The sequence below is a fragment of the Bos mutus genome, chromosome 7 (assembly GCF_027580195.1).
Source record: "Bos mutus isolate GX-2022 chromosome 7, NWIPB_WYAK_1.1, whole genome shotgun sequence".
NCBI lineage: Eukaryota > Metazoa > Chordata > Mammalia > Artiodactyla > Bovidae > Bos > Bos mutus.
In genome coordinates, this window is record NC_091623.1 from 93,898,675 (window position 1) to 93,925,279 (window position 26,605).

A 26,605-nucleotide genomic window follows, 5' to 3' on the forward strand; every position below is an offset into this window, starting at 1 on the left:
TTTAATCATACAGGTCCGGACTTGTGCTTTCTTCTGGGTTCACATTAGTGTGTAACTTTTTATGAAACTATTTTGCAGATATTTAACACCGTGCCAGACGCGCCCCTCACCAATGCCCAACTGCACCTGTCTCGGAAGAAGAGCAGCGACTCCAAACCCCCATCCTGCAGCGAGAGGCCCTTGACGCTCTTCCACACCGTGCAGTCGACAGAGAAACGTGAGTCACTGCATAGGGTGCCCTGGGGACACCTTGGCCGCATCCCTGCTGCCCAGAGAACTCACCTCTGCCTTTGTGTGTGAGCTGCTGCCTTTTGTGTCCTTGAGGACAGTGTATTGACCATCATGCCCTCCCAGGTTCTGTGGCTGAGTAACCTCGACAGGACAGGAAGCAGGGGTGCTGAGGATGAAAGGCAAGGAGCCACACTGTCCAGGATCCACTTTCCAGATCTCCTGTGGGCAGATAGCTGAGCCTCTTTTCCTCCAGTCACACAGTCAAAGCTTAGCTCAGGCGCTGCTTCTTCAGCCCCTCTTTTGTTATTGGCTCCGCTAGAACCAGTTTTCCTTCCTTTTCTCAGGTTGTAATTCTATGCTTATTAGCACGAGTCACGCGTACTACTGGAATGGGGCTTTCTCTGTTGGGGGACCTTGTTTGGCTTGCTTTTACTTCCCCTCCACTTCTCCCAGGCCTGGCACACAGTAGATACTTACTAAGCATGTGGAATTAATTAATAGATTAATAAGAGAGCACTACCCTCCTTTCTCCAAATAGCAGAGGGTTCTCACCATGACTGTATCAAATCTTGTTTCCACTTATGGATTTCTGTGTACTTTGTAGCAATCGGGTTACTGGGCTCTCAGATCTCCAGTGTGGCTTCTCTTCAGTTCCTGTAATGAGGGAGTTCAGTGGTGGACGAGGGGGGTTGAAGGCCCCAGCACTGCCCACAGGCAGGCAGACCTGGGCTCCTGTACCAGTGACAGTGTTTGGGCAAGCCTCCTGCTTTCTCTCAGCTTCAGTTTACTTGTGTGTACAGTAGGGTTAATAGGACCTAACTCAGAGTAAAGTGATGGGGATTCAGCAAACTTATGCCGTTAAGCAGCTAGCACAGGACGTGGCAAGGATGACCGGCTGAAAGCTGCTGCCATCATCATTAGTTCCTGTTTAATCACATGCAGGAACCAAGGAGGATAAAACCGTGACCTTGTCTGTAAGGAGCTCAGGACTGAGTAACAGAAGTAGACAGGTGAATAGCTGACAGTAAGTCGGCAGATGGCTGCTCTCACAGAGACATGTGTCTTTGGGGAGGCAGGAGAACGTGATGGTTGACAGTGCCTGTGGGCACAGCGGCCTGGGTGAGAGCCTGCTCGACGCTCCCTGGCTGTGCCACGTGGGCCCGCTCTCTGCTACTGCAGGGCCTCAGACTCCTCTTCTGCAAGACAGGGATAATGGTTTTCTACCTCACAGGTTTGTTGTGAGGATTAAAGCACTTCAGATGGTGCTCCGTAAATGCTGGGGGTGTGAAAGTGCTATGATTATTATATAATTATTATATATTTTTATTTAATATATTAATATGTAGTCTGTATGTTTTTATATATTTATACAAATATGATATGTCTGTTATGTATTATGTGATAATAACAATATTCTCTATGAGTTACAATAAAATCACAAATCAGAAAAAATTGATCCTCTTGGCTTTGAGGAGGGAAGGCATTCCATATCTGGATTGGCATCTTTCTGTTTGTTACCGAAAATGTTTTCTATCCCTTTGCCTTCCTATCATTATTCCTGAGAACAAATCTTCCCCACCTTGGAGGATCACTACTTTTAAAGAGATTGCTGTATCCCATAATGTGGCCACACCTTGGTGCATCCACTTGGGTTGTTTCAGATACCTTGTTTTTATGAATAAAGCCACTATATCGTCCTTGTAGCTGAATCTGTTCATATTTATGATTATTTCCTTAAGATAAATTCCTAGAAGAATCCCTGGGTCAGCAGATAGGTACAGTTTCAGGGCTTTGACCCCGTACTGCAATTGGCTTCCCTTCAGACAGTAGCCTGTGTTCCCCTTAAGTATTTGGCTAGGGTCGTTCTCACTGTGGTCTGTCCCAGAGAATACTTGCAACAGGCCTGGCCTCACCCTCATCTGCCACGAACACAGCATCTGGCTGTGGGGTGAGAAGCTTCTCATGTTTCCAGGACAGCCACGGTCACCTAAGGTTTTGTGCTAAGCAGTGTACGTTTGCGGCTCAGGACAGATCAGATGATATTAGTAAATTCCTCTAAGCTTGAAAAAGTGCCAGGTTGATGCTTAGATGGAAACAGAGGCAGCTATGGATTAAAGCATATTCTAGAGCATGTAAGAAAGAAGGTGGCGATTAGGAGAAAATCAATTAGATCTCTTCTCAAGATTAATTCTGTCACACGAGGCGGCGAGTGAAAGTTAAGGATGTGTGAAGGCAGACGTGCCTAAGCTGCAGATCAAGCTGTCCTTGTCTGAACACAGTGGACAGGAGGCTGTGAGATGGGAAGACAGTGAAGCAGCAGATCTAACCTGAGAGCAGGAGGAAACCCTCCCTGGAAACAGGCTGAATGCTCGTGTGTGAGGATACTTGCGGGATGCTCAGCTTTCCTCCTTTCCTTGGGAGAAACATTGTTGTTGAAAAGTATATAAGGGTGTATGTATAATATACTTTTTAGAGTTTGTTTTGGAACCCCCAGCTCCCCAGGAAATTAGAACAGTACTCAGGCTGGCCTGGAAAGCACCGTAGGAGAAGTGGGTGAGGAAGCCTGGCCAGGAGCTGAAGGTTCTGCCAGCACTCACTCCTCCTAGGTTGCAGTGCAGCCGCTCACCACTGTCACATGAGCAGGTGGCAGGGCACTATTGCCACACACCAAACCCTCCCCTTTGTCTGATCTATGGACAAAGATGGAAGACTTTATCAAAGCACATCGCTGTTTACTCTTTGGGATCAAAGTACAGGTGAAGACTCTGCAGGTAATCTGTGAAAAAAAAATCTTATATTTCCATACAGTGATGTTTTTCAGTTTAAGGCCTCTATCCATGCCTAGCTCAGTACTTCCCAAACTTGCATCATTTACATAAGCCTTCATCTACTCTTTGGGCCACAACCATATAACTTTTCCACAGTTGTTTGTTTGATACATTTCTTTAAATCAGTTTTTAAGAACCTCACTTCTAAAAAAAAAAAAGAACCTCATTTCTTTACATTGACTCATCCTATTCAGTAAAATTTCTAAAATATCAGTTTTGTTATCTTACCGAATTACTCTTTAATATACATGAAAACATTCAGTTCTGTTGCTCAGTCGTGTCCGACTCTTTGCGACCCCGTGGACTGCAGCACGCCAGGCCTCCCTGTCCATCACCAACTCCTGGAGTTTACTCAAAACTCATGTCCATTGAGTCATTGATGCCATCCAACCATCTCATCCTCTGTTGTTCCCTTCTCCTCCCACCTTCAATCTTTCCCAGCATCAGGGTCTTTTCCAATGAGTCAGTTCTTTACATCAGGTGGCCAAAGTATTGGAGTTTTCAGCTTCAACATTAGTCCTTCCAATGACTACTCAGGACTGATTTCCTTTAGAATGGACTGGTTGGATCTCCTTGCTGTCCCAGGGACTCTTAAGAGTCTTCTCCAACACCACAATTCAAAAGCATCCATTCTTCAGTGCTCAGCTTTCTTTATGGTCTAGCTCTCACATCCAAACATGACTACTGGAAAAACCATAGCATAGATGGACCTTTGTTGGCAAAGTAATGTCTCTGCTTTTTAATATGCTGTCTAGGTTGGTCATAACTTTTCTTCCAAGGAGCAAGCATCAACTCTCTCACTGTTTCCATTGTTTGCCCATCTATTTGCCATGAAATGATGGGACTGGATGTCATGATCTTAGTTTTCTGAATGTTGAGTTTTAAGGCACCTTTTTCACTTTCCTCTTTCACTTTCATCAAGAGGCTCTTTAGTTCTTCTTCGCTTTCTGCCATAAAGGTGGTGTCATCGGCATATCTGAGGTTATTGATAATTCTCCCCACAATCTTGATTCCAGCTTGTGCTTCATCTAGCCCAGAATTTCTCATGATGTATTCTGCATATAAGTTAAATAAGCAGGTTGACAATATACAGCCTTGGCATACTCCTTTCCCTATTTGGAACCAGTCTGTTAAATACATGGATTTTTAAATATTGAAACATAAGTAACTGTTAAGCTAAAGAATGTTCATCCACATCAAACCTTAGAATTGTCATATGTCCCAACTTTGGAACATGTACCACAGTTTGGAGTCCACAGATCTTGCTCTAAATTTTTGATTGAGATCCTTCCTCTTAACATACACAAACTCAAGATTCTTCTGTCCAGTCGACTGGAATCAGGTTCAGATGTTGCCTGTTGGTTTTTATATCATTGTGGACACTCACCAATCATCTGTCAGTTTCATGCTGAAAACCTTGGGTGCATTGTGACACCTCTCCAGGTTTGACGTGACCTTACCTTTCTTCAGATTCTTGTTACAGGGATGACGTCTGTGGGGACACACACACCCCCGCCACGGTACCTCCATGTGCCTCCCTTGTGCCTTCAGACGTCGTAAGTTATTGCCAGAGCTTCATTTCTCTATGTCTGTGCGCCTGCTCTTGTTTATGTTTTTTTCTCAATCTCATTGGCACACTTGCAGTTTAATATTTCCTATGGTTGTGGGTCAGCCTTCTCTTCAGCCCCCAGTTGACAAGCTTGGTGAGCCCAAAATTCACAGAGTAGGTGCTTTCCATTGGCACATGTTTTCCCCTCACCTCACTGCAGTGTCCCCAGCCTGTGCAGAAGTTGGAGCCCGTTTTTTTCCTCTTAGATGTGAATCTGTGCCAACACTCTGGTCTCAGATTGTCATGAAAGTATCTGACCTGTTGATGTTCACAGATACGTGTCTTATTTTCCAAAAGGAGTGTTTCCTTCCATGAGGGTAGACCAGTTGTGTGTCTGGGCACCTCTGTTAAGACTTCTCTGCTTTAATCTGAGAGTAGTTACTGGAGTCTTCTCCAGGTGGCTTTTTCCTTTTCCCAGTGTTACTTCATCTCATCCTTATAATTGCTCATCTCCCCGTGAGGTAGGTTCTCATCATCCACATTTTACAAACAAGTAAACTGGGGCTCTAGGGCATTGGCAGAGGAGGAATCTGGACCCAGGCCACGTCCCTTCCCCCTACCATGTTGTCTCCAGAAGGGTGCCTCTGTCACTTCTCGAGCCACAAAAGTGAAAACCTTTCTAAACTGAGTTAAAGAAGCAAGAAAAACTATCTGTCCAGTGCCCAGCGTTGCCACAGAGGCAGCTGGACCATTTGGAATGGGTTCCTCACTACGCGCGGTGGCAGGCAGCAGCCACACCACGGCCACTCCCCTCCCTCACCCCCATCTCAAGGCAACTCTGCAGTGAGCTGTGTGCATTCAGCAGTCGCTTAATATGCTGGGCTGAGGCAATCACTCTTGTTTGTGATCACCTCAGAGGAGATGAAAGGAGGTTTTTCATCTGTGCTGCCAGATGAATGGTAGCAAAGGAGATTACTGTTTAATCTCCAAGTTTCCATGCAGATACATCATACAGCAGAGGCTAGACTGGTGTGTCTAGGTGAAAGGTACTGACACACAAGCTGTACTTTTTTCACAACTGTAGAAGGCAGAGCCAGAGGATTAGAGGGAACCAAGCACACAGGTCTTATACTTTTTAAGATTTCTTCCAAGAGGTTGCAAGGTAACATTTATTATTTTGTCCCAGCTTTTTAGTACCTACAAAGACATGCCTCTTTTTATTGCACTTCACTTTATTGTGCTTCAAAGATACTGCGTTTCCACAGATTAAAGGTTTATAGCAACCCCGTGGTGTCAGATAATGATTAGCATTTTTTAGCAATAAAGTTTTTTTTTTAATTAAGGTATGTACATTGTTGTTTAAGACATAGTGTTGTTATATACTTAATAGACAACAATGTAGTATGAACATAACTTTTATATGCACTAGGAAACCAAAATATTCATGTGACTTGCTTTGTTGCAATATTAGCTTTGTTGCAGTGGTCTGGAACCACAGCCACAGTGTCTCAGGTCCTCAAATACGTTTCTTGGAAGTGTGGTTCTTCAACTTGGGTATACATTAAGGTCATGTGAGGAGCTTGTTGAAAATACAGACGCCTGGTCTCCTCCCCAGTACATTTTGAATCAGGTAATGGCTGGAGCTCAGGCCTCTGTCATTTCAAAAGTGCCCTGGTGATGCTAATGCCAGCAAGGATTAGAGAAGCACTGGCTTGAGGAGGGGAGGGATGGTCCAGATTGCCTGTCTTCTGTCATTAGCAGAGTATCTCTAGATTTTCTTTCAGGGTTTGGGGCGGCCTGGTGGTGGTTGAAAGCTGGGGTTCTGCAGTTGCCACACTTTTCTTCAATGCCATCTCTACCTGCTACCAGCTCTGCAACCTGGAGCTCATTACTTTTCATTTATGAACCTCCATTTGCTCATTGGTAAAATCGATCACTAATAATAACTTCCTTGGAGGGTAATTGCCATGATTAAGTGAGCCAGTGCATGTAACATACTTGACAGCAAGCCTCGTACATAGTAAGCACCTAATAAATGTTAGCTCCGATTATGATGATTACCGTCAGGCGTCCTACTTTATGTTTGACTAAGAAAATATCCCCTCTCTGGAGCCTGCAGATTCCGAAGGAGAGGCCCATACGTGAGAGTAATGCAGGGTCGCCCTGACCCAGAGAGAGCCCGTTCAATGCTAGAGTGCCAGTGCATCAGCAGCCAAGGTTGTGCAGCCTTGGTGGGTCTGGGAATGGATTCTTGGGCTTTGTTTTACACCGATCTTATTAAATAGCTGCTGAGATTATAGCTTTGATTAATTCTCTTAGTTCAGTTAATTCATCCTGGACCCTTTCCAAGACAGGCCAGGGAGAGGTTGAGAATTCAGCTCATGTACTTCACACATGTGTCTCCCTTGCTGAAAAATAACTGGGACTCTGTACCATTCAGAGGTTTATGTAATGCGTCTCTCAGAGCTGTCGAACCTGTGGCATGTGTCTTTTCTCAGGTAGCCTCTGCAGATCCTGGGCGCGCTAGACACACCTGTTTGTTTTGGCAGACAGTATGTTTATCCACAGGAATTCCTATTGTCACACAGAGTGTAAGGTGTAATGTGGCTCTTGTCTTAATTGTGTGTGGTTACCATGTGTGACTGAGACCTGCATAGATGATGTGGCCCTTAGAAAGTGATGCTGTGGAAAGCAGGAAAAAATTAAAAATTAAAAAGAACATATTCCAGGCTGCTATCTCTGGCATTATCACTATATGAGCAAAAAAGGTATCACAGCATTAAGCATTATGTTATCCTACTTTGTTAAAAGAAAAAAAAATTTATATAAGTACCTATTTCTGTGTATAGAAAAACAACTGGACTTTTATGCACCAGAATATATCTGGAGTATTTGTATGCCGTTCTGTGCTTTTAAACTAGAGAGAAATACATATTAATTATGTATTAACTAATTTTTAAGTTATTAAAAACACTCTAATCATACATTTCATTTTACTCTCTCAGCCCATTTTGCAATGAGTTGTGGTATAAAAATAAGTAACTGTATCAGTTTCTTCTTTTCCCATAAGTAGTGGGAAAGAAGAAACTGTATTGTCAGCAATACATCAGCAAGTCTGTGTGTGGGCTTTCTCAGTTATCGGGGAACCATAGGTTGGAGGGAGTGTCCCTCCTCAAAAGTAAGTTATCATAGAGGAAAGAAGGCTATGTTGTGAGTAGCAAAGTGTCTCTTTAACTCTGAACATTCAAGTCCCTGTTCAGCTGTTAATTAGAAGCGCATTCCTAAAATGTGGTTTTTGAAATGTTGTTTCAGGAGCAGGCTTCCCTGTTGTACCACGGCATCTCATTCCTGTGAATCTCTTCCATCTGGGACCAGCCACAATGACTTCCCCATTCTCTCATGAAACCCATTTTCACTGGCATTCCTTCCCTTTGCAAAGCAGAGGGTTATTATGGCACCATGGGGAGAGTATGTCAGCCAGTCTATAGGGGACCAGGATCTGTGGTGGTTTTGCTGAAGACAACTTGCCAGAAGTTGTGATCGCATGTCCTGTGTCTGTGGTCCAAGCAACATTGACATTTTTCACTTGTCACCTCCCTGTTTAATACAACATTGCCCCAACTATATTTTAAGATTATTTTTTCAAACATTGTCCAAATTGTTTTCATGTGCTCAAACATGGTGCCCGAACTGTTTCCTAAGATTATTTTTATCATAGGGACTGAGACTGGGTCAGCAAGCTTGTAATCAAACCAGCTCAGATTTTAGTGGGGCTTGGCATGCCACCCTTATCAGGAGCAAAAGCTACAGGGGAGAAAAATTGCTTCGGAAAGTCTTGATTCCAAGCTTTCTGTATACTTGGGTGTTTCCCAGAGATGGCAAACTCCAAAATTGCTGTGCACTCATCATTTTTTATTGCAAAATTCATTAAGCTGCCTTGCTATTATCATCCTATCTTGTCAAGATGATACATTACAGGCTTCATTGCAAAACTTTAACAAGTGGGAGAAAGTACACCTCTTGCTCCAACACAGCCCAGGAAAGCCTCTGGGCGTTTGCTTCTGCCTTAGTATTTTTGGTGTAACACCCTGGGTCTTTGCAGAACCTCCATCTGGTGACTCCCTTTTCTCCCTGTTTGATCATGTGCAGAGAAGTTCCCTCCTTTGGGCTCTGTGAGGCATTGTGAGCTGCTGTTACAGATCAGTTGTCTTCCCTCTTCTTTTTGACAGCTAGTCCAAGACCTCATGGAAAGCTAAAATACCAGCCTGTATGGTGACATACTGTTGTGCATGGTGGGAAAGCTCCCTTGAAGTGTTATTGGAGGTCTGTGTTTCCTGTTTATCCTTCAGCTCTGAGTATTCAGTGAGCCAGACGTGTTCAGGCCTGCCAAGCCAGGCGAATTTGGCTGGATTCTGCATGTGCGTTCCTTGTCTTGCCTCTGGGTTCTGGGATCAGCAGAGACCCTGTCTCTTGTATGTGGTGCGCTTGTCATCAGAGAGAGCAGGAGTCACTTGATAAATATGGAAAGTGAAGGAGCTTAGCTCCCAAATTTCCATGGCAACCCCCAAAAGAAGTACAATATCACCAAAATTATTCTGTGGGTTGCTTTTTTTAGTTGCAGTGATTTGGTTGCATACTCATGTTTTTCCGCTCCTGATTTGTACAGAAAACAGAGACTCTGCCCACTGTAACCAGTACTTTGGTTTCAAGGACATCAGTGGTCCCTGCCTGAAGCACCTGAAAAATTAAGTCACACAAAACTGCCTGCTTGTGTGCTAGCAGAACACATCCTGGTAGTTAGGGTTGCCTTATTTATGTTTATTATTTATGTCATGACCGTTGTAGAGCCTTGATCTCTACTGTGCATGGCCTGGGCACCAGGAGTGTGTGAACGAACCTTGACCTCGCTGGCCACTGTCATGGCTGCTTGATGTAGTCTGTGTGGACAGCCGTGGCCTGCCCTTGAGTAGCGTACATTTTTAAGGCACAGATCCACATCTAGTTTGTCACTCCTCAGGGAGCACGTGTAAGTGAAAGCATCCAACACGTTACCTGCGCACATTTGCAGTTGTTTGAGCTTTTATTTTACCATTTCTTTGTCTCTGGGCTCTTCTTGCCTGTGAGTAATAAGAGAAGAGATTCTTGTTGACAAATAAGCAAGCGTTCTCCCTGCCTTCAACCAGGTCAGGAAAATTCCTGCGTTGTGGGGATTCTTTCTGTTTTGGTCATTTGATCTTGTTGATTTGACTCATAACTGGTTGCTGTTTTCCTTTTTTCAGCCCACTAGCCTGTAATTTTTTTTTTCCAGCAATATAATTGCCATCAGTCCTTCTTATACCTTCTGATGTAGATGCCAGAGCTCATTTGACTCATCAGTGACTCAAAAAAGTCCAAAAAGTCCAGCTTTGGTATTTGAATGATTTGGTTACTTTTTTTTTTTTTTTAATATTTTAGGCTGCTTGTTCTCATGTTTTTCTGTCAGAAGCAAGTGTCCATTTGCCTACTTGACAGAAGTCCTCCTATTTTGAGGGACATTACTGAATCATTTGCTCTTTTTCTTCTTAATTCATTGAAGCTGCAAATTAGAATTTGTTGTGGTACAGTTTTCCTTAACCGCTAAACATTTGATTTGCTGTTGATTTTACTCCCCACTCAGTCTCTGCAATAATCACCTTCCTGCTCATCCTCAGAAAGGATTGTCAGCATTTCAGCTTAGACGTCTGTCCTCTTAGAAGCTCTCAGTCTTATTATGTGAGGTCTCCTGTCAAAGAAAATTGTAGTGTTCCTGTAGTCAGAGAGTGCCAGGTTTTTCAGGTCTCCATATCATGTGACCCATGGGCGATGTCAGTAAAGAGTCTGCCTCTTGGGATGCATATTTGTCTATCTTGGCTGCAAAACTGTGAAATATTATGATTAAGTTTTTGGTATTTTCTTCTTGGAAAAAGAATCCCTTTCCCTGATTTTTTGCTTTTGTTGTTTTATTGTAGGTCCACCACATGTGACAGGTCCTAGATACCTAAATATAAGTCAAAATATAATCTCAAAAATAATTTGTTGTTTTAAGAAAGAATTTATGTTCTCCAGTAAATGAATCCCTCCCCAAGCTCAGTTAGGGTAGAGCCACCTATTTTATTCTATTAACTGCTAGTCCGAGGAAGGTTGAGTCTTCGTTATCCATCCATACCCTCGTTCTCGTATGGGTTTATGGGAGTTTGGGATTAACACACAGTACTATACGTAAAATAGATCAACAAAGACTTACTGTATAGTACAGGGAACTCTACTCAGTACTCTGTAATAACCTATATGGGAAAAGAATCTGAAAAAAAGAATAGATATATGTATAACTGAATCACTTTGTCATACACCTGAAACTAACAATGTTGTGAATCTATAAAAGCTATACCCCAAAATAAAATTTTTAAAAAATAAAAAAATTTTCAAAAACCAAAATTATCATTGTTCCACATGCTGTAGCCTTCCTCATTAGCTCATGGGAGAGACCCAGTCTATAATACTGTAGTGGGAGCTAGGTTCTTAAAACTTTTACCTAAATCCATTTTTTAGAAACAAATCTTTTTTATGAGCATTAGGATTCTGATAAAATATTTTATAAAGCAAAGCATCTTTCTGTGACTTTTTTCTGTTGTAATTTTAAAATGTTGTCTGTCCCGTGCCCAATCTTAGGTTGCTTGTAGTCTACTGAGAAAGGTAGACATACGAACCAGTCAGTATTCTAATGTTCATCTGCTTAAACTACCAGTGAATTAGTGTCAGTGTCTGCTGTCTGGGAGCTGGGTTCGGTACTCAGGAGGAGCTCAATAATATTTATTGAATAAGTGAAAATTAAAAAATGTTTCATTTCAAATACTCTGTTTTCTGATGAATAGTAAGACAGGAAAAAATGTCCTGATAATATTTTAGAAAAGCTAATATTCTTTTAGCAAGGCATTATTTTAATTCATAGAATTATACCCCTCTCATGGACAAGTTGGAGAAGGCAATGGCACCCCACTCCAGTACTCTTGCCTGGAAAATCCCATGGGCAGAGGAGCCTGGTAGGCTGTAGTCCATGGGGTCGCAAAGAGTCAGACACGACTGAGCGACTTCACTTTCACTTTTCACTTTCATGCATTGGAGAAGGAAATGGCAACCCACTCCAGTGTTCTTGCCTGGAGAATCCCAGGGATGGGGGAGCCTGGTAGGCTGTAGTCCATGGGGTCGCAAAGAGTCAGACATGACTGAGCAACTTCACTTTCACTTTTCACTTTTATGCATTGGAGAAGGAAATGGCAACCCACTCCAGTGTTCTTGCCTGGAGAATCCCAGGGACAGGGGAGCCTGGTGGGCTGCCATCTATGGGGTCGCACAGAGTTGGACACGACTGAAGCGACTTAGCAGCAGCAGTAGCAACTTCACTTTCACTTTTCATTTTCATGCATTGGAGAAGGAAATGACAACCCACTCCAGTGTTCTTGCCTGGAGAATCCCAGGGATGGGGGAGCCTGGTAGGCTGTAGTCCATGGGGTCGCACAGAGTCAGACATGACTGAGCAACTTCACTTTCACTTTTCATTTTCATGCATTGGAGAAGGAAATGGCAACCCACTCCAGTGTTCTTGCCTGGAGAATCCCAGGGATGGGGGAGCCTGGTAGGCTGTAGTCCATGGGGTCGCACAGAGTCAGACATGACTGAGCAACTTCACTTTCACTTTTCATTTTCATGCATTGGAGAAGGAAATGGCAACCCACTCCAGTGTTCTTGCCTGGAGAATCCCAGGGATGGGGGAGCCTGGTAGGCTGTAGTCCATGGGGTCGCAAAGAGTCAGACATGACTGAGCAACTTCACTTTCACTTTTCACTTTTATGCATTGGAGAAGGAAATGGCAACCCACTCCAGTGTTCTTGCCTGGAGAATCCCAGGGATGGGGGAGCCTGGTAGGCTGTAGTCCATGGGGTCGCAAAGAGTCAGACATGACTGAGCAACTTCACTTTCACTTTTCATTTTCATGCATTGGAGAAGGAAATGACAACCCACTCCAGTGTTCTTGCCTGGAGAATCCCAGGGATGGGGGAGCCTGGTAGGCTGTAGTCCATGGGGTGGCACAGAGTCAGACATGACTGAGCAACTTCACTTTCACTTTTCATTTTCATGCATTGGAGAAGGAAATGGCAACCCACTCCAGTGTTCTTGCCTGGAGAATCCCAGGGACAGGGGAGCCTGGTGGGCTGCCATCTATGGGGTCGCACAGAGTTGGACACGACTGAAGCGACTTAGCAGCAGCAGTAGCAGCATGGACAGGTAAATATAATCACAGAGAAATATGATCTATAGTTATTCTCTTCTATTTCCTATGAATTCAGATAATTATGTCCTACATACTTAGCCTCAAACCGGAGTTAATAAAACTCTTCATCTCTCCTCTCATGAAGCAGAACACACATCCTTTGAGCCCCAAAGAAGTGTCATCCTTACTCCCTGTGGAGTGGAGGTAGTCTTGGGCTCCTCATACTGTTTCAGGAGTCTTGATGTGAGGATTTTGTGCAAAGGAAAATTTTACTTACTTATGAACTGATTCATACTGATAAATGGCATATCCATTCTCTCAATGATCCCCTAATTATGTAATTTTGGAGTTGTTTTTCTTCCTGGTAGCAAGCTCCCATTTGCAGGCCCTATTAGTCCTCCCACATCTTGGCTCAATGTAACTCTTGATTTCTCTTTCTTTGTTGTTTCTCTTTGGAACTCAAGCTTTTGAAATATGAATTGTTCTAAACCTCAGGAATCAACTTAATAATCTATTTTTTTCAAAATCTAGTTAGAGTTCAAGGATATCCCATAAGCTTCTTGGGTTTTTTGGACTCAGAATTCTGAAAGGCTTCAACATGGCCTTGAGAATTTGCTAAGATGCTAGGTATTATTGATGTGTATGTGTGTTTGTATCCTTATTATTGGTGTGACTAATGTGACTATTACTCTAACATCATTTCATACGCTTATTTTTATATACATGAGTAGTGCAAAGGAAGAGCATTTTTTATCATAACACCCCCCACACTCTATTTTGCCTAAAGAGACCTGAGTTCAAATGTTAACCTCTGAACTACCATGTAAGTGAGCCTAGTCTTTCTTCTTAGGGATATGGAATACTTCTGGCTCATTTCAGAAAGATCCAGTGAGGATTAACCCAGATATGATATTTCTTGATACATGAATTGATTGCCCAAAACATCAGTTCATTCCAATATGGTGTATCTGTAAGGAATGTGGAACAAGAAAGACATTCCATGTCTCTGATGTTTTACTCCTACAGGAGTGCCCATGGCATTTGTCTAAATCATCCAAAAAGTTTTCTTCAGCACATAATTCCAAGTTTTTAAAGATGGGAAGAAACAGAAAGTTCTTTTCTTTGAGCAATGTTCTGAAGTTTACAAAACACATTCTTGCATATGATCCCACCTGATCCTCATGACAGCTCCCCAAGCTGTGCAAGGCATTTTCCGTGCTCCCCATGGTATAGCTGCATTAACCAAGAGAGAGAGAGAGCCAAGGAATATTGCCTGACTCTACATACCCAATCAGGAGTATGGTCTTGAAGGGAACTCAGGGTTTCTCCCCTCTGACTTGGTAATATTCTCCAAGCACTAATATGACTGCTTGGAACATCGACTCCGATTTGTATATGTAGACTACTCTGTAGTCCTTACAGATCTATTAGTCAAAAAACTAACTGGAAGCTCAGCATCAAATACTTGGAGCTAGAGGCAACCCAGAAGGGTCTGGCTGGGGAGTGATCAGGGGGTTAGACTGCAGAGCCATAAGGAAGTGGATGGCTAAAGAGTAAATATTTTATAGTGTGGTACCGTAGGGTCAGAGGTAGGACATGGCTTAGGCAAGTAAGGCAGTGTTAGGGGCAGGAGTTTTAGAATAAAGGGTGAATGTTATGGAAGCCAAAAGGATATGATTCACTGCAAAGGGGCTTTGAAGGTTCTCTCTGTTCTGACCATCTGCCAGTCCAAAGAAGACACAACTTATGGTGTGGTGGTTGAGCCACTCTCAGGAAAAGGTTTGTCATGTGAAAGAGAAGATATGTCCTGTCAAGCAGAGGAATGAGTTTTGCTGTAAAGTTTCACATCAACTGTTACTCTCAGGTGCTTCCTTTCCCACTTGTAATTCATATTAAAAAAAAATTCATTTATTTATTTTTGGCTGTGCTGGGGCTTTGTCTAGGTCTTCGTTGCTGTTCATGGGCTTTCTCTCGCTGCAGCGATCCAGGGCTGCTCTCTAGCTGTGGTGTGCAGGCTTCTCATTGTGGTGGCTTCTCTTGTTGCAAAACACGGGCTCTAGGCACACTGGCTTCAGTGGTCGCGGCGTGTGGGCTCAGTAGTTGCAGCTCTCAGGCTTTAGAGCACAGGCTCAGTAGTTGTGGCACACAGGCCCAGCTGTCCCCTGGCATGTAGAATTGTCCTAGACTAGGGATCAAACCCATGTCCCCTACATTGGCAGGCAGTTTCCCAACCACAGAATTCACGGGGAAGTCCTCCCACTTGTGATTCTTATTTGTCCTGTAATTCTTCCCTATGTCCTTTTCCTAGTTTCATCAGCACCAGGGAGCTGCATGTAATCTCATTATTTATAAACTTTTGGATAGGTAGGAACAGACTATCCCAATAGAATCGAATGGAATAATATTAATATGGGGTTTGTGGGTTTTTGTTCCCCCAGAGGAACAAAGAAACAGCCTCATCAACTCCAGTTTGGAATCTGTCGTCTCTTCAAATGCGAACAGCATCCTCAATTCCAGCAGCAGCTTACAGCCCAACATGAACTCCAGTGACCCAGACCTGGATGTGCTCAAACCCACCCGGCCCAACTCACTGTAAGTATGACGTCCGGCTGCCGGCCACAGGGGGCCCTTGTCAGCCATTCTACCCAGAATGTGCTCTCTGGCCCCGTCTGACTTTGAGTATTGTCCCATGAACCTAATGTAAACCTTCTCCCTCAACTTGGAAGCTTGGCTAAGTTTATTTCACATGTTTTAAGCATCATCATCTCAAAGGGGAATCACGATTCTTAACATACTGCTTCTTGGCCTTGGTGATGTTTGATCTACCATCCTGCTGAGATGGCTTTGGTGATGGCTCCTTGCCTGTGCTGGCTGCTGGGGCATGAAAAACTTTCTTTTGGTTTTACAAACATCCGGGCACTGTAGTAGCTCGGTAGATCAGTAGCTACATTTGTCTCACTCATTTGTGTTGTCACAGTTTCCCTTCTCCCCAACTTTGTTGAGTATGTTCAGTGCTATCTGTCTCCACTGCCAGAGAGAATAGCTCCAGGAGCCCTTTGAGTCACTAGCTCCTCAAACCTTAGCATGACCATGATCACAGAGCAGATGCTCTGTTGCTTCATTCTTTGGTGTTGAGCACCCACAGCTGAGACTGTTTTGAGACTGGTTGTCCAATCCTCCACGGAAACTAGACCTATTCTGCTTGGGCCAGAAAGTTCTCTTTTGTGGTTGCATCCCACATTACTTAGCTTGCTTCTTCAGACCACCCCATAAATCTTGTGCACTAGAGCCTTTGCAGAAAAAATGTGAGGCCATAACCAGAAAAACTGGACCCTCTGGCCACAGTTGTGTGAAACTCAGGAAGAGCAGGGTTGACTTTGCCTTTCTCTGGTGAAAATAGTTTGAGGTTCAGCCACAAATTGCCTTCAGGGCAGTCGTTTCTCTTGGTGAGACACCAGCATGTCAGAACCTTTTCCTACCCTTCTCCTCGCTGTGGTTGCATGATTGCACCCTGCCATTCTATCTCGCTAACATATTTACAGCCCCCAAAAATGGGTCTAACATTTTTTTTCCTTAGAAGAGACTAAGGGGTACTAAGGGTTGGAATGAAAAATGACTCTAAAATGGTTAAGAGGTGTTTAGAAAATGCAGCCACAGTGTAAGATGAAACTGTACATTGAGAAAATCAGGTCTCTTTTTAATTGTTGACAGCTTTAAATCCTACCTTGATATTCAAGAAGTGAATTACTTACCTATTATGAGGTAGATGATGTGTTTGTATACCAGGAAGTATCCTCAAATGTTCAAAATAATGTAACTTGTTCAGCTTGTGGGCAGTGAGTCCCTTCTGGTTCTCCACGGCCAATGGAGCCTCCCTCCCTTGTTGGATGGCTCCCTCAGGGACTCCCACGGCTGCTTTCCTAGACTTTAAGGAGATTCTGGTTCCTTTTCTTCCATTTTGTTTAAGCCTCTGTACCCTGCAGTTGCTGAGGTTATTTGTTGCTCAGCATGAGCATGGTTGCTCAACACTCCCTGATTTTCACCAGCAGCACCAACTAGTGGTCTTTAAGCTCTGTTTTCAGCAGCTGGTGTCTGGGAGCCCCTAAGGCTTTGTTGAGTATAGTGTGTCCAGAGAGTTACGTGGAAATGAGGGGTTATGTCTTTTAAACAGGTCATGGATGAGGAGGCTTATGATTTTTTATTTTTTGATGTCTAGATGTGATTTTTTTTTGAGAACCCAATTATTTGTCATATGCTATGAAATGTACAAAAGTCATACTTTAAGTAAACTAGATTTGTTTTATGTAAAACACTGGCTGTCACTTTACCTGCTTCATGCCATCCACGGGACACATGCCTACCTGCTATAGGTCTGGGGGCTTTCCCAGGGAAGGGAGTATGAGGCCAGGAACAGTCTCCTTGTTCAGTGGAGGATGGGAGGCTGGAATGTGGGTATGTTTCTTGCTGGGCTATTGTCTTCCATTTGAGGGCATAGCTAAGTGATGCCTGGGAATCCTGAGCTCCGGGAACACTGCTCTTAAGGTAGAAGCAGTGCTGACATGGAGTTTGCCTCAGCCCTGATGAGGGCCATGTCAGTGCCTCCACACTGCAACTGGTCCACCACCCATTTCTGAAACCCAGGGCCGGGAGAGCTTGTCACCCAGTTTGGGCCTGCCTGGTTTTTTATGCCTGGGATTGGCCTGGATGGACTGCACATGGACAGACTCGAGGTCACCCCGGCAAATGCAAGCCGCAGCATTTCCCTGAGGCTGTGAATTCTGAGAGGTCTGAAGCACCTTCTGCTGTGGTGCTTGGGCTCTGTCCCAACCAGTCCAGACCACTTGGGTCTCAGCCCTGGACCCTTTCATTCTTTCCATCCTTGCTCACTTTGAGATGCACCAAACTCCTTGAATGGGAAACAATGATGCAGATGAGGACACAAGGCCAAGTCAAGGGGTGGGGGATTACCACTACATTGAGTATAAATTAGGCATAATCTCGGGAACCAGTCACCAGAAAACTGTCTTTTTTTTATTTCATTCATTTGTTTTTCACTGTTTTCATAATGACTGGGATGATCCTTCTGACCACATAACAATCATAATGAAAGAAACACATTTGTGACTCGGCATCTTTGGTGCTTCAGAGGCCATATTTTGCTGTCTCATTGGTAAATCTTTCCTAATTCTCCTAGGGGATGAGTGCCCTCTTGTTTGTGTGGACATAATGCTAAAGCTGGCATCAGAATCAGAGATGCTACCATTTCAGCCTTGCTAGGGCAAGACTTCAGGGATCCTGTCTTTGGGAGGTCCTCAGCCATCTCTCCTAAAGGTCAAAGAGCACTTTAGCTTGTCTAAAATGGTCAGTGGAGATCACTGAGCAAATTTGTGCTTAGACCTCTGCTGAGCTTCCTGTGGTAAAGGAGAAGGAGAGAATTCCTGGGCCTCCCCAGAAGTTTATACTCTGGTTGAGGAGGAAAGACAGTGGTAAACAACAGTGCTAAATTGGACTTAGAACTCAGAAGTATATAGAGAGTTCAGCAACTCTTAACTGGGTATTTAGGTACACAAGCCAGTCTAGAGTTGGGAAAGGTGGAGTAGATGAAATGCGAGGTGGGCACTAGGAAAGATGATACTAATGGATGGAAGAGCATTTCAGATAAGGGGATGAGGGAGGCAGAAGTGATCCAGGATGGAGGAAAACGTTCTACGGAAATGTGTATTGGAGGAAGGGGAACTTAGTTGTCACTCAGCATGACCACCAAAAAAAAAATTGAACCAACCTTTTAAGATCAGGTCACTTCACAACAAAATCCAGATTTCATGCTGGCTGGAACCACTAGACATATACACACACACAAATGAATTTAGCCATAGACCTTACAACTTTCACAAAAATTAACTACAATGGATCGTAGACCTAAGTGTAAAATGCAAAACTGTAAAATTCTAGAACACAACATAGGAGAAAAACTAGGTGTCTTTGGGGTTGGCAGTGACTGTATAAATATTGCACCAAAAGCATAATCCATGAAAGAAAAAATTGGTAAGTTGGACTTCATTTAGGCTAAAAGCTTCTGCTCTGCAAAAGACATTATTAAGAAAATGAAAAGCCAAGCCACAGAGTAGGAGAAAACATTTGCAAAATGCATATCTGATAAAGGACCAGTATGCTCAATATTAAAGCAAGGATATATCATTCCACACCTGTTAGAACGGCTAGCTTCCAAATCACTGACATCAAATGCTGATGAGGATAAGGAGCAACAGAAGTCTCATGCATTGCTGGTGGGAATGCAAACTGAGAAAGCCACTTTAAAAGGCAAGCTGATAGCTTCTTATAAAACTAAACGTAGATTTATCACACAACACGATCAAGTGACCACACTCCTCGGTGTTTACTCAAATAAGTTGAAAACTTACATTCACAACAAAATCCTGCCCACAAATATAAATAGCAGCTTTATTCATAATTGCCAAGTTGGAAGCAACCAAGTCATTTTCAGCAGGTGAATGGATAACCAAACTATGATACATCCAAACAATGGAATATTATTTGATGTTGAGAGGAAATAAGCTATCAAGTCATGAAAAGACATGGATGAACCATACACATCTAAAGCCACTCTGAAAAGACTATAGTATGGTATGATACCAACTACATGACATTTTGGAAAACAGAAAACTACAAAATCAGTAAAAAGATTAGAGGGCAGGAGGGACACAGGGGTTTTTTAGGACAGTGATACTTGACTATACGATACTCCAAAAGTAGACATAAGACATTATACCTTTTCAGAACTCATAAAACTCAGAGAACAGAAAGAGTGTATCCTAATGTAAACTGTGGATAGTTAATAACAGTGGTAATAATAATGTATCAAAACTGGTTCATCAGTAGCTATAAATATACCACAGTAATGAAAGGTGTTAATAATAGAGGAAACTTAGGGAAAGGGGAGAGTTACATGAAAATTCTAAGTTATTTTGAGCAATTTTTTATAAGCTTAAAACTGCTCTAAAAAAATAGGCTATTAATAGATTTTTAAAAATCTAGATTTCCAGCTTCTTCTGAAAAGTTAAAAGATTTGGCCACTTTAAATCCATATGTTTTCTGGTAACAGGTGAAACTTTAGTCCCTAGCTTCTTATGGTCCCAGTCCTTTCTATCTCAGAGGCCTATGATAAATATGGCCCCAGAGTCTTTGCAGCTCCTCCCCTTAAGAGGTGGAGCTCTTGAACTTAGGCTGGCCTTTACCCTCTGACTTGATTTGACCATCATATGACTTCCACGCCAGGCCACAAGGCCCAGCAGCTTCCTGTCTCATCCTCTTGGAACCCGGTCACCATGTAAAAAAACCCAGTCCAGCCTCCTTGAGGATGAAGGACTATTGGAGAGAGAAGGCCTACTCTCCCAGCTAAGCCCAGAACCCGGGCCACCAGTCAGCCAATGCAGCCACAAGAGTGAGTCCAGGAAAGAGCAACAGAAATGCCGCCCAATTAACTCACAGATTCATGAGGAGTAATGCATTGTAGTTGTTTTAAGCTACTGAATTTAGGCCAGTTTTTTCAGCAAAGGTTAACTGACAGAAGTCAGAGTCATGAGCAACGGTCTTGGGATGGAGCTGGGCTGCCTAGGTCAGTAGGAGGGGATGGAAGGTTCTCACCCTGCCACAGTGGCATATGAAGATGAGCTTCCCATTTACAGAACTTATTTGAAAGAAAATAACTCATAAATGAGATTCTAAGAAGTTAAGAAACAAAACCAAACCCATAGCTGATGGCAGAGGCAAAAAGAAAGATAGTTCCATCACTGATATGGAAAGCAGGGAGACCTAGGCTTTAATCCTGGCACCAACATCAACTGGCCAATGCCTGTCCTTGGCCCCGAATGTGTCCCTAAACGCACCCATCCCCCTACTCCCAGTGGTGGACAGAGTTGGGTGAACTGTCCTAAGAACAGAGGTCATTCGCTGGGTGCTTACAAAGGACAGCAGAAATTCATCTCTTTCCTTCCTAGTGACCAAGAGAACTGGCCTCATGCCTCCGCTTTTTTGGACGATAGTGATTTTTAAAGAGGAAGTAAACAAATGCTGAGAAAGAAGTCAGGGGACGTCCCACTGGGGACTGAAGATACTGCAGTAATTCCCCCAAATTAAAACTGACCAAGGAAATGCTTTTTTTCAGACCACTGGGGTAGGGATAGAGAGAAGGACAGGGGATGATTCCAGTAATGGGACAACCTAACCTGAGAGTTGTCCCTGCCTAAGTGGTCCCCACCCATAAAAACTAACTCACTGCCCAGTAGCCCCATAAATAAAACTGATTTTTCTTGTCCTTTCCTTTTAACACACACACACACATGCATGTCCAAGTTATTTCTGGTGACCTAAAAGATGTGTGCATGCCAAATGCCTTCAATTTCTGCCAGAGTCAACCTCTCCAGTTTTAGTGGCCAGTGAGAGGCAAGAGAACAGTGCCTGGAATTCAGAGGATAAACACGGCCTGCTTCCAGGCCGAGTTGTTTCTCTGAGGCACTATTGGCTCCTACTGAATTTGCTTCAGCTGCTCTCACATGAAACCTGGGAAAAGCTCACCAAGAGAGATACCTCTAAAAGTTTACTTCTGTTTTACTTATTCAGTCAACATTCACTCAACAAATACTGTTTGAACACTGAGTGTGGGCCAGGTGTTGTTCTGAATCCTAAAGATAGGGTGATAAGAAATTGCATTGTTTCTGCTGTCATGGAGTTTATATTCTAGAAAGGTAATATCAGAATCTCAGATAGCAAATGTTGAAAAGTTCTGTGGAGAAAATTAACATAGAGAAAAGCAGGTATGGATTTGGAGGGGAAGGAGGCAAGTTACTTTATCTGCCTCAGTTTCTTCATCTGTAAAATACCCTATTCATACCCTCCATGAAAAGGTTTTGTGATGTTTAAGCGAGATCATCTTTTGTTGTGCCGTTTACGTGTTCGGCACTATGAATGGCAATTATCAGTAACTCATCAGGGGTCCTCTTCTGCTCTGTCCTTCCTGTCCCTTTATTCCCTCAACTCATCAGGGGTCCTCTTCTGCTCTGTCCTTCCTGTCCCTTTATTCCCTCATCTCTGGCCTGTGTTATTCAGGTGCAGAGAGATGTCCCAGGCTGTTCTGACCATTCTCCACACTGGCCTCCTGTCTCGAAGGCCTGGAGCTGTCAGGTCAGTCTTTGAGTTACTAGTGAAAGAAGGAACTTCTACTGTAGAGGCAGATACTGCCCCACCTTAAACCTAGACCCACCGGGGTAGACAGGCCTGTTCCTAAAACATAGGAAACCTCCACACCCCACTGGGTACGTGATAAGCTGCATGCCTCACTGTTGTTTATTGGGTCCAGATAAATCACTAAATGAATAAGAGGCATTAGACAAGTGATAACTAATGGCATATTTTTAAAAGTAATTTTACCATCTAAATGCTATTTTATGCCAAAAGAGTTACACCCAAACAGGCAGCTATGAGTTTGCTCCAGTGATCTTTATTTGTCATTCTTTGGAATGCAGGGATTTGAAAGAGGAAGTTTTCCTCTGTGGTTAAATCAGCTTTCTGTGGGAAGAGGATCTTTCCTGTTAGATTGAGGATATTTTTTCTTACCTGCCTCCAAGCATAAAATATCTCTTCAGACAGTTTTGCCTGAAAATTTGGCGGTGTTCCCCACCTTGCAAAATAGCTTGAAAGCAAAATGATTTTCACAAGGAATCCTTTTCCTTTTCTTATTACTCCTCACCACCTCCACGGTAGTTCCCGCCTGCTCAATCGTGGCCATCTCTTGGATAAGCCCTGAACCATCCCTCTTACATCTCAGGCTCCTGCGGCCACCATGGCCACAGCTTTTCCAAGGCTAGGTTGGATACCTAGCCAGGTTCGGTTTGGTACCAGACTAGGTTCCCTTGGCATTTTCAGAGATTGTCACCGATGTCACCCACATTCCTGTTTTCTGAGAGGCTTCCTTTCAGCTTTTCCCATTGCCCAGCCAAGATCTCACTTGGTTGAGGGTGGCGATCCTGCCTGGTGATCCATCCGATTTTTATTGGATAAATGCGTTTGGTTATTAGCGGTTTTGTTTTGTTTTTTTTTTTTTTTCCCAGAAAAAATTGCTCAAGGCAGGCCTCACTCTTCATGACCCACAGGATTTCTTTCCCAAGCACCAGGGCTGTCTGTGAGCTTGGATATCTCCAGCCGGTCGGCAGAGGGGGTATGGGAGGAGACGGGGACCAAACACCGTTTAGTGCTTAGCCGGCGTCCCTGACAGAGTGGAAATCAAAAAAGGAACAGTGTTTTCCTTCACACGGATTGTTTTCTTCCCCCCTTTACAAGCTAAAATCATGGAAAGGGCCTGCATTTTCTTCTGTAAACTAATTAATCTTACTAAATAGTCTTAAATAATTCCCCCCATTTGCCATGATGTGGTAGATGCTGAAACCTTGGAGTTTAATTAAATATATGAATGAACAAGTTTTATTCTGGAGTTAGCTGTATTTTGTCTATGTAAGTAGGTGTTAAGCATTTTAAATCTCCACTTTTTGGTAGTGTCTTTAGGGAAGGAAGTAAGCTTAAGATTTTGCATGGCTTTCAGCACTATTATGCCTGTAAGTGGACTTGGAAGGAACACTAAGTGGCTGTTTTTCTCGATTTGGATTAAGAACTGGGATTGTCTCTCTCCTCCCTATGTATATAATTTGGAGGAATCTTACTGGGAGATCCAGATCCTAAATTAAGTAAATTAAAAGCATATTGGAGTTCAGGAACTACTTTTAAATCTTTTCAGTCAGTCTGGAAAGCAGATGCTTACTTAGCTAGGAACACATTCCTAGTTGGAAACAGCCTTGAGGTCTTATTTTTAATGTCTCTGAGTTAAGAATCTAGAAAACCTTGTACTGTAGGCTGCTTTGGTCTCTGCATGCTGCTCTTTCTGGGCAGAGTCTTAGCTCAGTACGGCGGTTCCCAGAATGTGGTCCTGCGACCACCATCATTGGTACCACCTGGGAGCTGGTTAGAAATACATGTTCTCAGGCCCCACCCAGACTTACAGGATAGACAGCTCTGGAGGAGGGGCCCAGCAATCGTGGTTTAACAAGCCCGGCAGGTCGTTTTGACACGTGGTCCTCAAGTCTGAGAACCATAGTCACAGTGCCTTAGGCTGATGGACTTCCACAAGAATAAAATCTGGATATACATCAATGTAAAGCTCTCAGGGCCAAGCCTGTGTCATCACTGGCACTTTGATTGTCCCTGCAGTGATGACAGTAGTGGAGCTTAAGAGTGCCCTGCCCTTGGCCCTCAGGGGAATCCAATTAGCTCACCAGTGCTTTCCTTTAAAGTTCCTCAAGGAAGCCAGCCAGCTACTTTGCAAATGCTTGCCTTTTGGTCATAAATCGTGACAGGATGGGTTCATCAATTAATCAAGCCAATAGATATTCTTACTGTGCGTCTACTGTGTATGTAACCCAAGAAAATCAAGACCCTTGCACTGGGTCTTGACAGAAAAAGAGATCTCAGGGTATGTGATACTGAAAGTGTTGGGTCAGCATCAGCATGTAGGAAAGATGTGAGACTTGTAGATAACCATTCACCAGACTGATGCAGGAATGGGAGACAAGTGCAAAGAGTGGAGTGGGGCGAAGTTCAACAGATTCTTAACAAGAGGACTTCTGTGCCTTTAATATGTCCATTGTGAATCTCCCGAGGGGCATGTCTTAGGCTGCATTTCCTAAATGTGTGTGACCATAGAAGATGGTTTTACAGTGCTTCTCTTCAGCCTCTTAAAACAGGATTCCATAGTTTGAGGAAATGCTATTCTGAAACACTATTTTTGAGGGGGGAAATATGTTTCTCATAGTGGATGGTTATCATTATGGCAGAGATCCTGCAAATGAATAGTGATTTCATTTATATAGAGATGTGTGGCTGCACATAGGTACCTGAAGACTGAAATGGGCTCTGTCATAACATAAGCGGCTCTGTCACGCACAAAGCATCAGTGAGCCTTGGGATCCGGTGTTAAGGGAAAGCCAGTGTGGCCTGGGCAGTGAAACCTTAGCTCTGCTATATCCTAGCTGGGTAAACTTGGGCAAGTTACTTGCCCTCTCTGAGTTAGACCTCTTCCTTGAAATGGTAAGTAGTAATAGTGAAGGTGACAGTTGCTCAGTTGTGTCTGACTCTGCGACCCCTTTTAAAACAGAATATATAATGGAAAAACTTTAACTTCTGACCTTTATGGACATACATTAGAGTTACTCCATCGTAATCAGCGGTTGCTCTGGAAACTCAGACTCACAGCATAAGGCACCTGTGTTCCTCACTACCCATCCCCGCCTTCTGGATAGTAAGATCACATGCTTCCTGTAATGAAAAGGAATAATTTAGTACTTTTATCATTCTTTTCAGCTTCTCTTGTAAAAGGTAGAAGTGACACTGTTTGTGATTAGACACACTGAAAATAAGTGTTTTATGTAGTTTCTGGTGACTATAGCAGTGACATAGAGAGAAATCATCTTGGGTTTTGAGAAAATTGGAAAGCCCTGTTCAGTTTATTTTGCTTACCACCGTACTCAAAACCTTTGACGATTTAAGCAGGTGAAACATGCAGGATAGAATTTGGGGACAGCGGCACCCAAAAGATAGAATGGGAGAAGGAGGTTGGCAAGGCTGTTGTCATGTCACATCAGACATCACTGACAGAAATGATTATAGCCCATGAACTTCAGCATTTAGACTTGAAGAGTACTGCTTGAAGGTTGGGAAATCCAAAGCTGAAGCATGAGAGCGATTTCTGATCTTCAAGTGTGTTGGCTTCAACCCTGTCTTGGAGGAAATCTATACCCTCCCCTCCCCTCCCTTCCACACACTGTGCCTTATAGCATAGACCTCATGATGGGAGTGACACGCAGCTCTCCGCCCCCTCTGGGGGAGAAGCAGCCCCTGCCTCTCACACACACACCCCTCCTCTTTACCATTCTTCTCTTGACCCTTTGTGTGAAAGTGGAATTAGGGGACTTATTCCCTGAGCCATCCGTGGCGGTACTTGTGATGTGCGGTTGTCACAGAAAAATAAACTGGCAGAAGATCAAGAAGTAGAGTCATAGGTATTCCAAACACAGTGAACCAGTAGAGACAAGGTCCACATGTTAGTGACCGACACGGACAAGGTGATCATTTCAGACAGCTGTTAGACCCAGCACTATCCCAAGTGAAGACTGCAATTTAAATAATTATTAGCAGAGGAATATCACTGACTGCTCTTATTTGAGCTTCTACCCTTTCTTAAATCTCAGTGTAACAGAGACTTTGCTCCAGCTTATGTGTCCGTATGGTTATATGGTACCACCAGTTGAGTGTTTGCTGGTGAAGCCTACCTGCACAGTGTGAGCCGCCAGAACCACCAGATCTGAGGGACAGTCTCTTCCCCATCAGCCCACAGACACATAATAAACACCTTCTGTTCAGTCAATAGTAAAGAGACTTATCAATACTCTCTGCTCAAATCTCTCAGAGTCCACATGAGGGAAAACCAGAGCTTTGGACATAAGGGGAACATTACTGCCAATGAGACAGATTCTAAGCAGTAAATAAGTGAGTGATCTGGTCATTCATTCAGAAATATTTGTGGTTGAATGAAGTGCCTTTGCAGTTTATGTTGTACGGACAGGGTTTCCAATAATCTCCCTCCTG

General features: G+C 43.4%; 1 protein-coding gene across 5 annotated transcripts in view; it reads left to right on the forward strand.

Moving 5' to 3' along the window:
• Positions 1-26,605, forward strand: part of ARHGAP26 (Rho GTPase activating protein 26) — a 475,515-nt gene that overhangs the window by 384,740 nt on the left and 64,170 nt on the right. For all 5 annotated transcript variants that reach the window (XM_070374544.1, XM_005904294.3, XM_070374543.1 and 2 more), the window contains 2 exons: positions 79-217; positions 15,334-15,487. In XM_070374544.1, the coding sequence (XP_070230645.1) occupies positions 79-217; positions 15,334-15,487 (293 nt within the window). The remainder of the gene's footprint in view (positions 1-78; positions 218-15,333; positions 15,488-26,605) is intronic.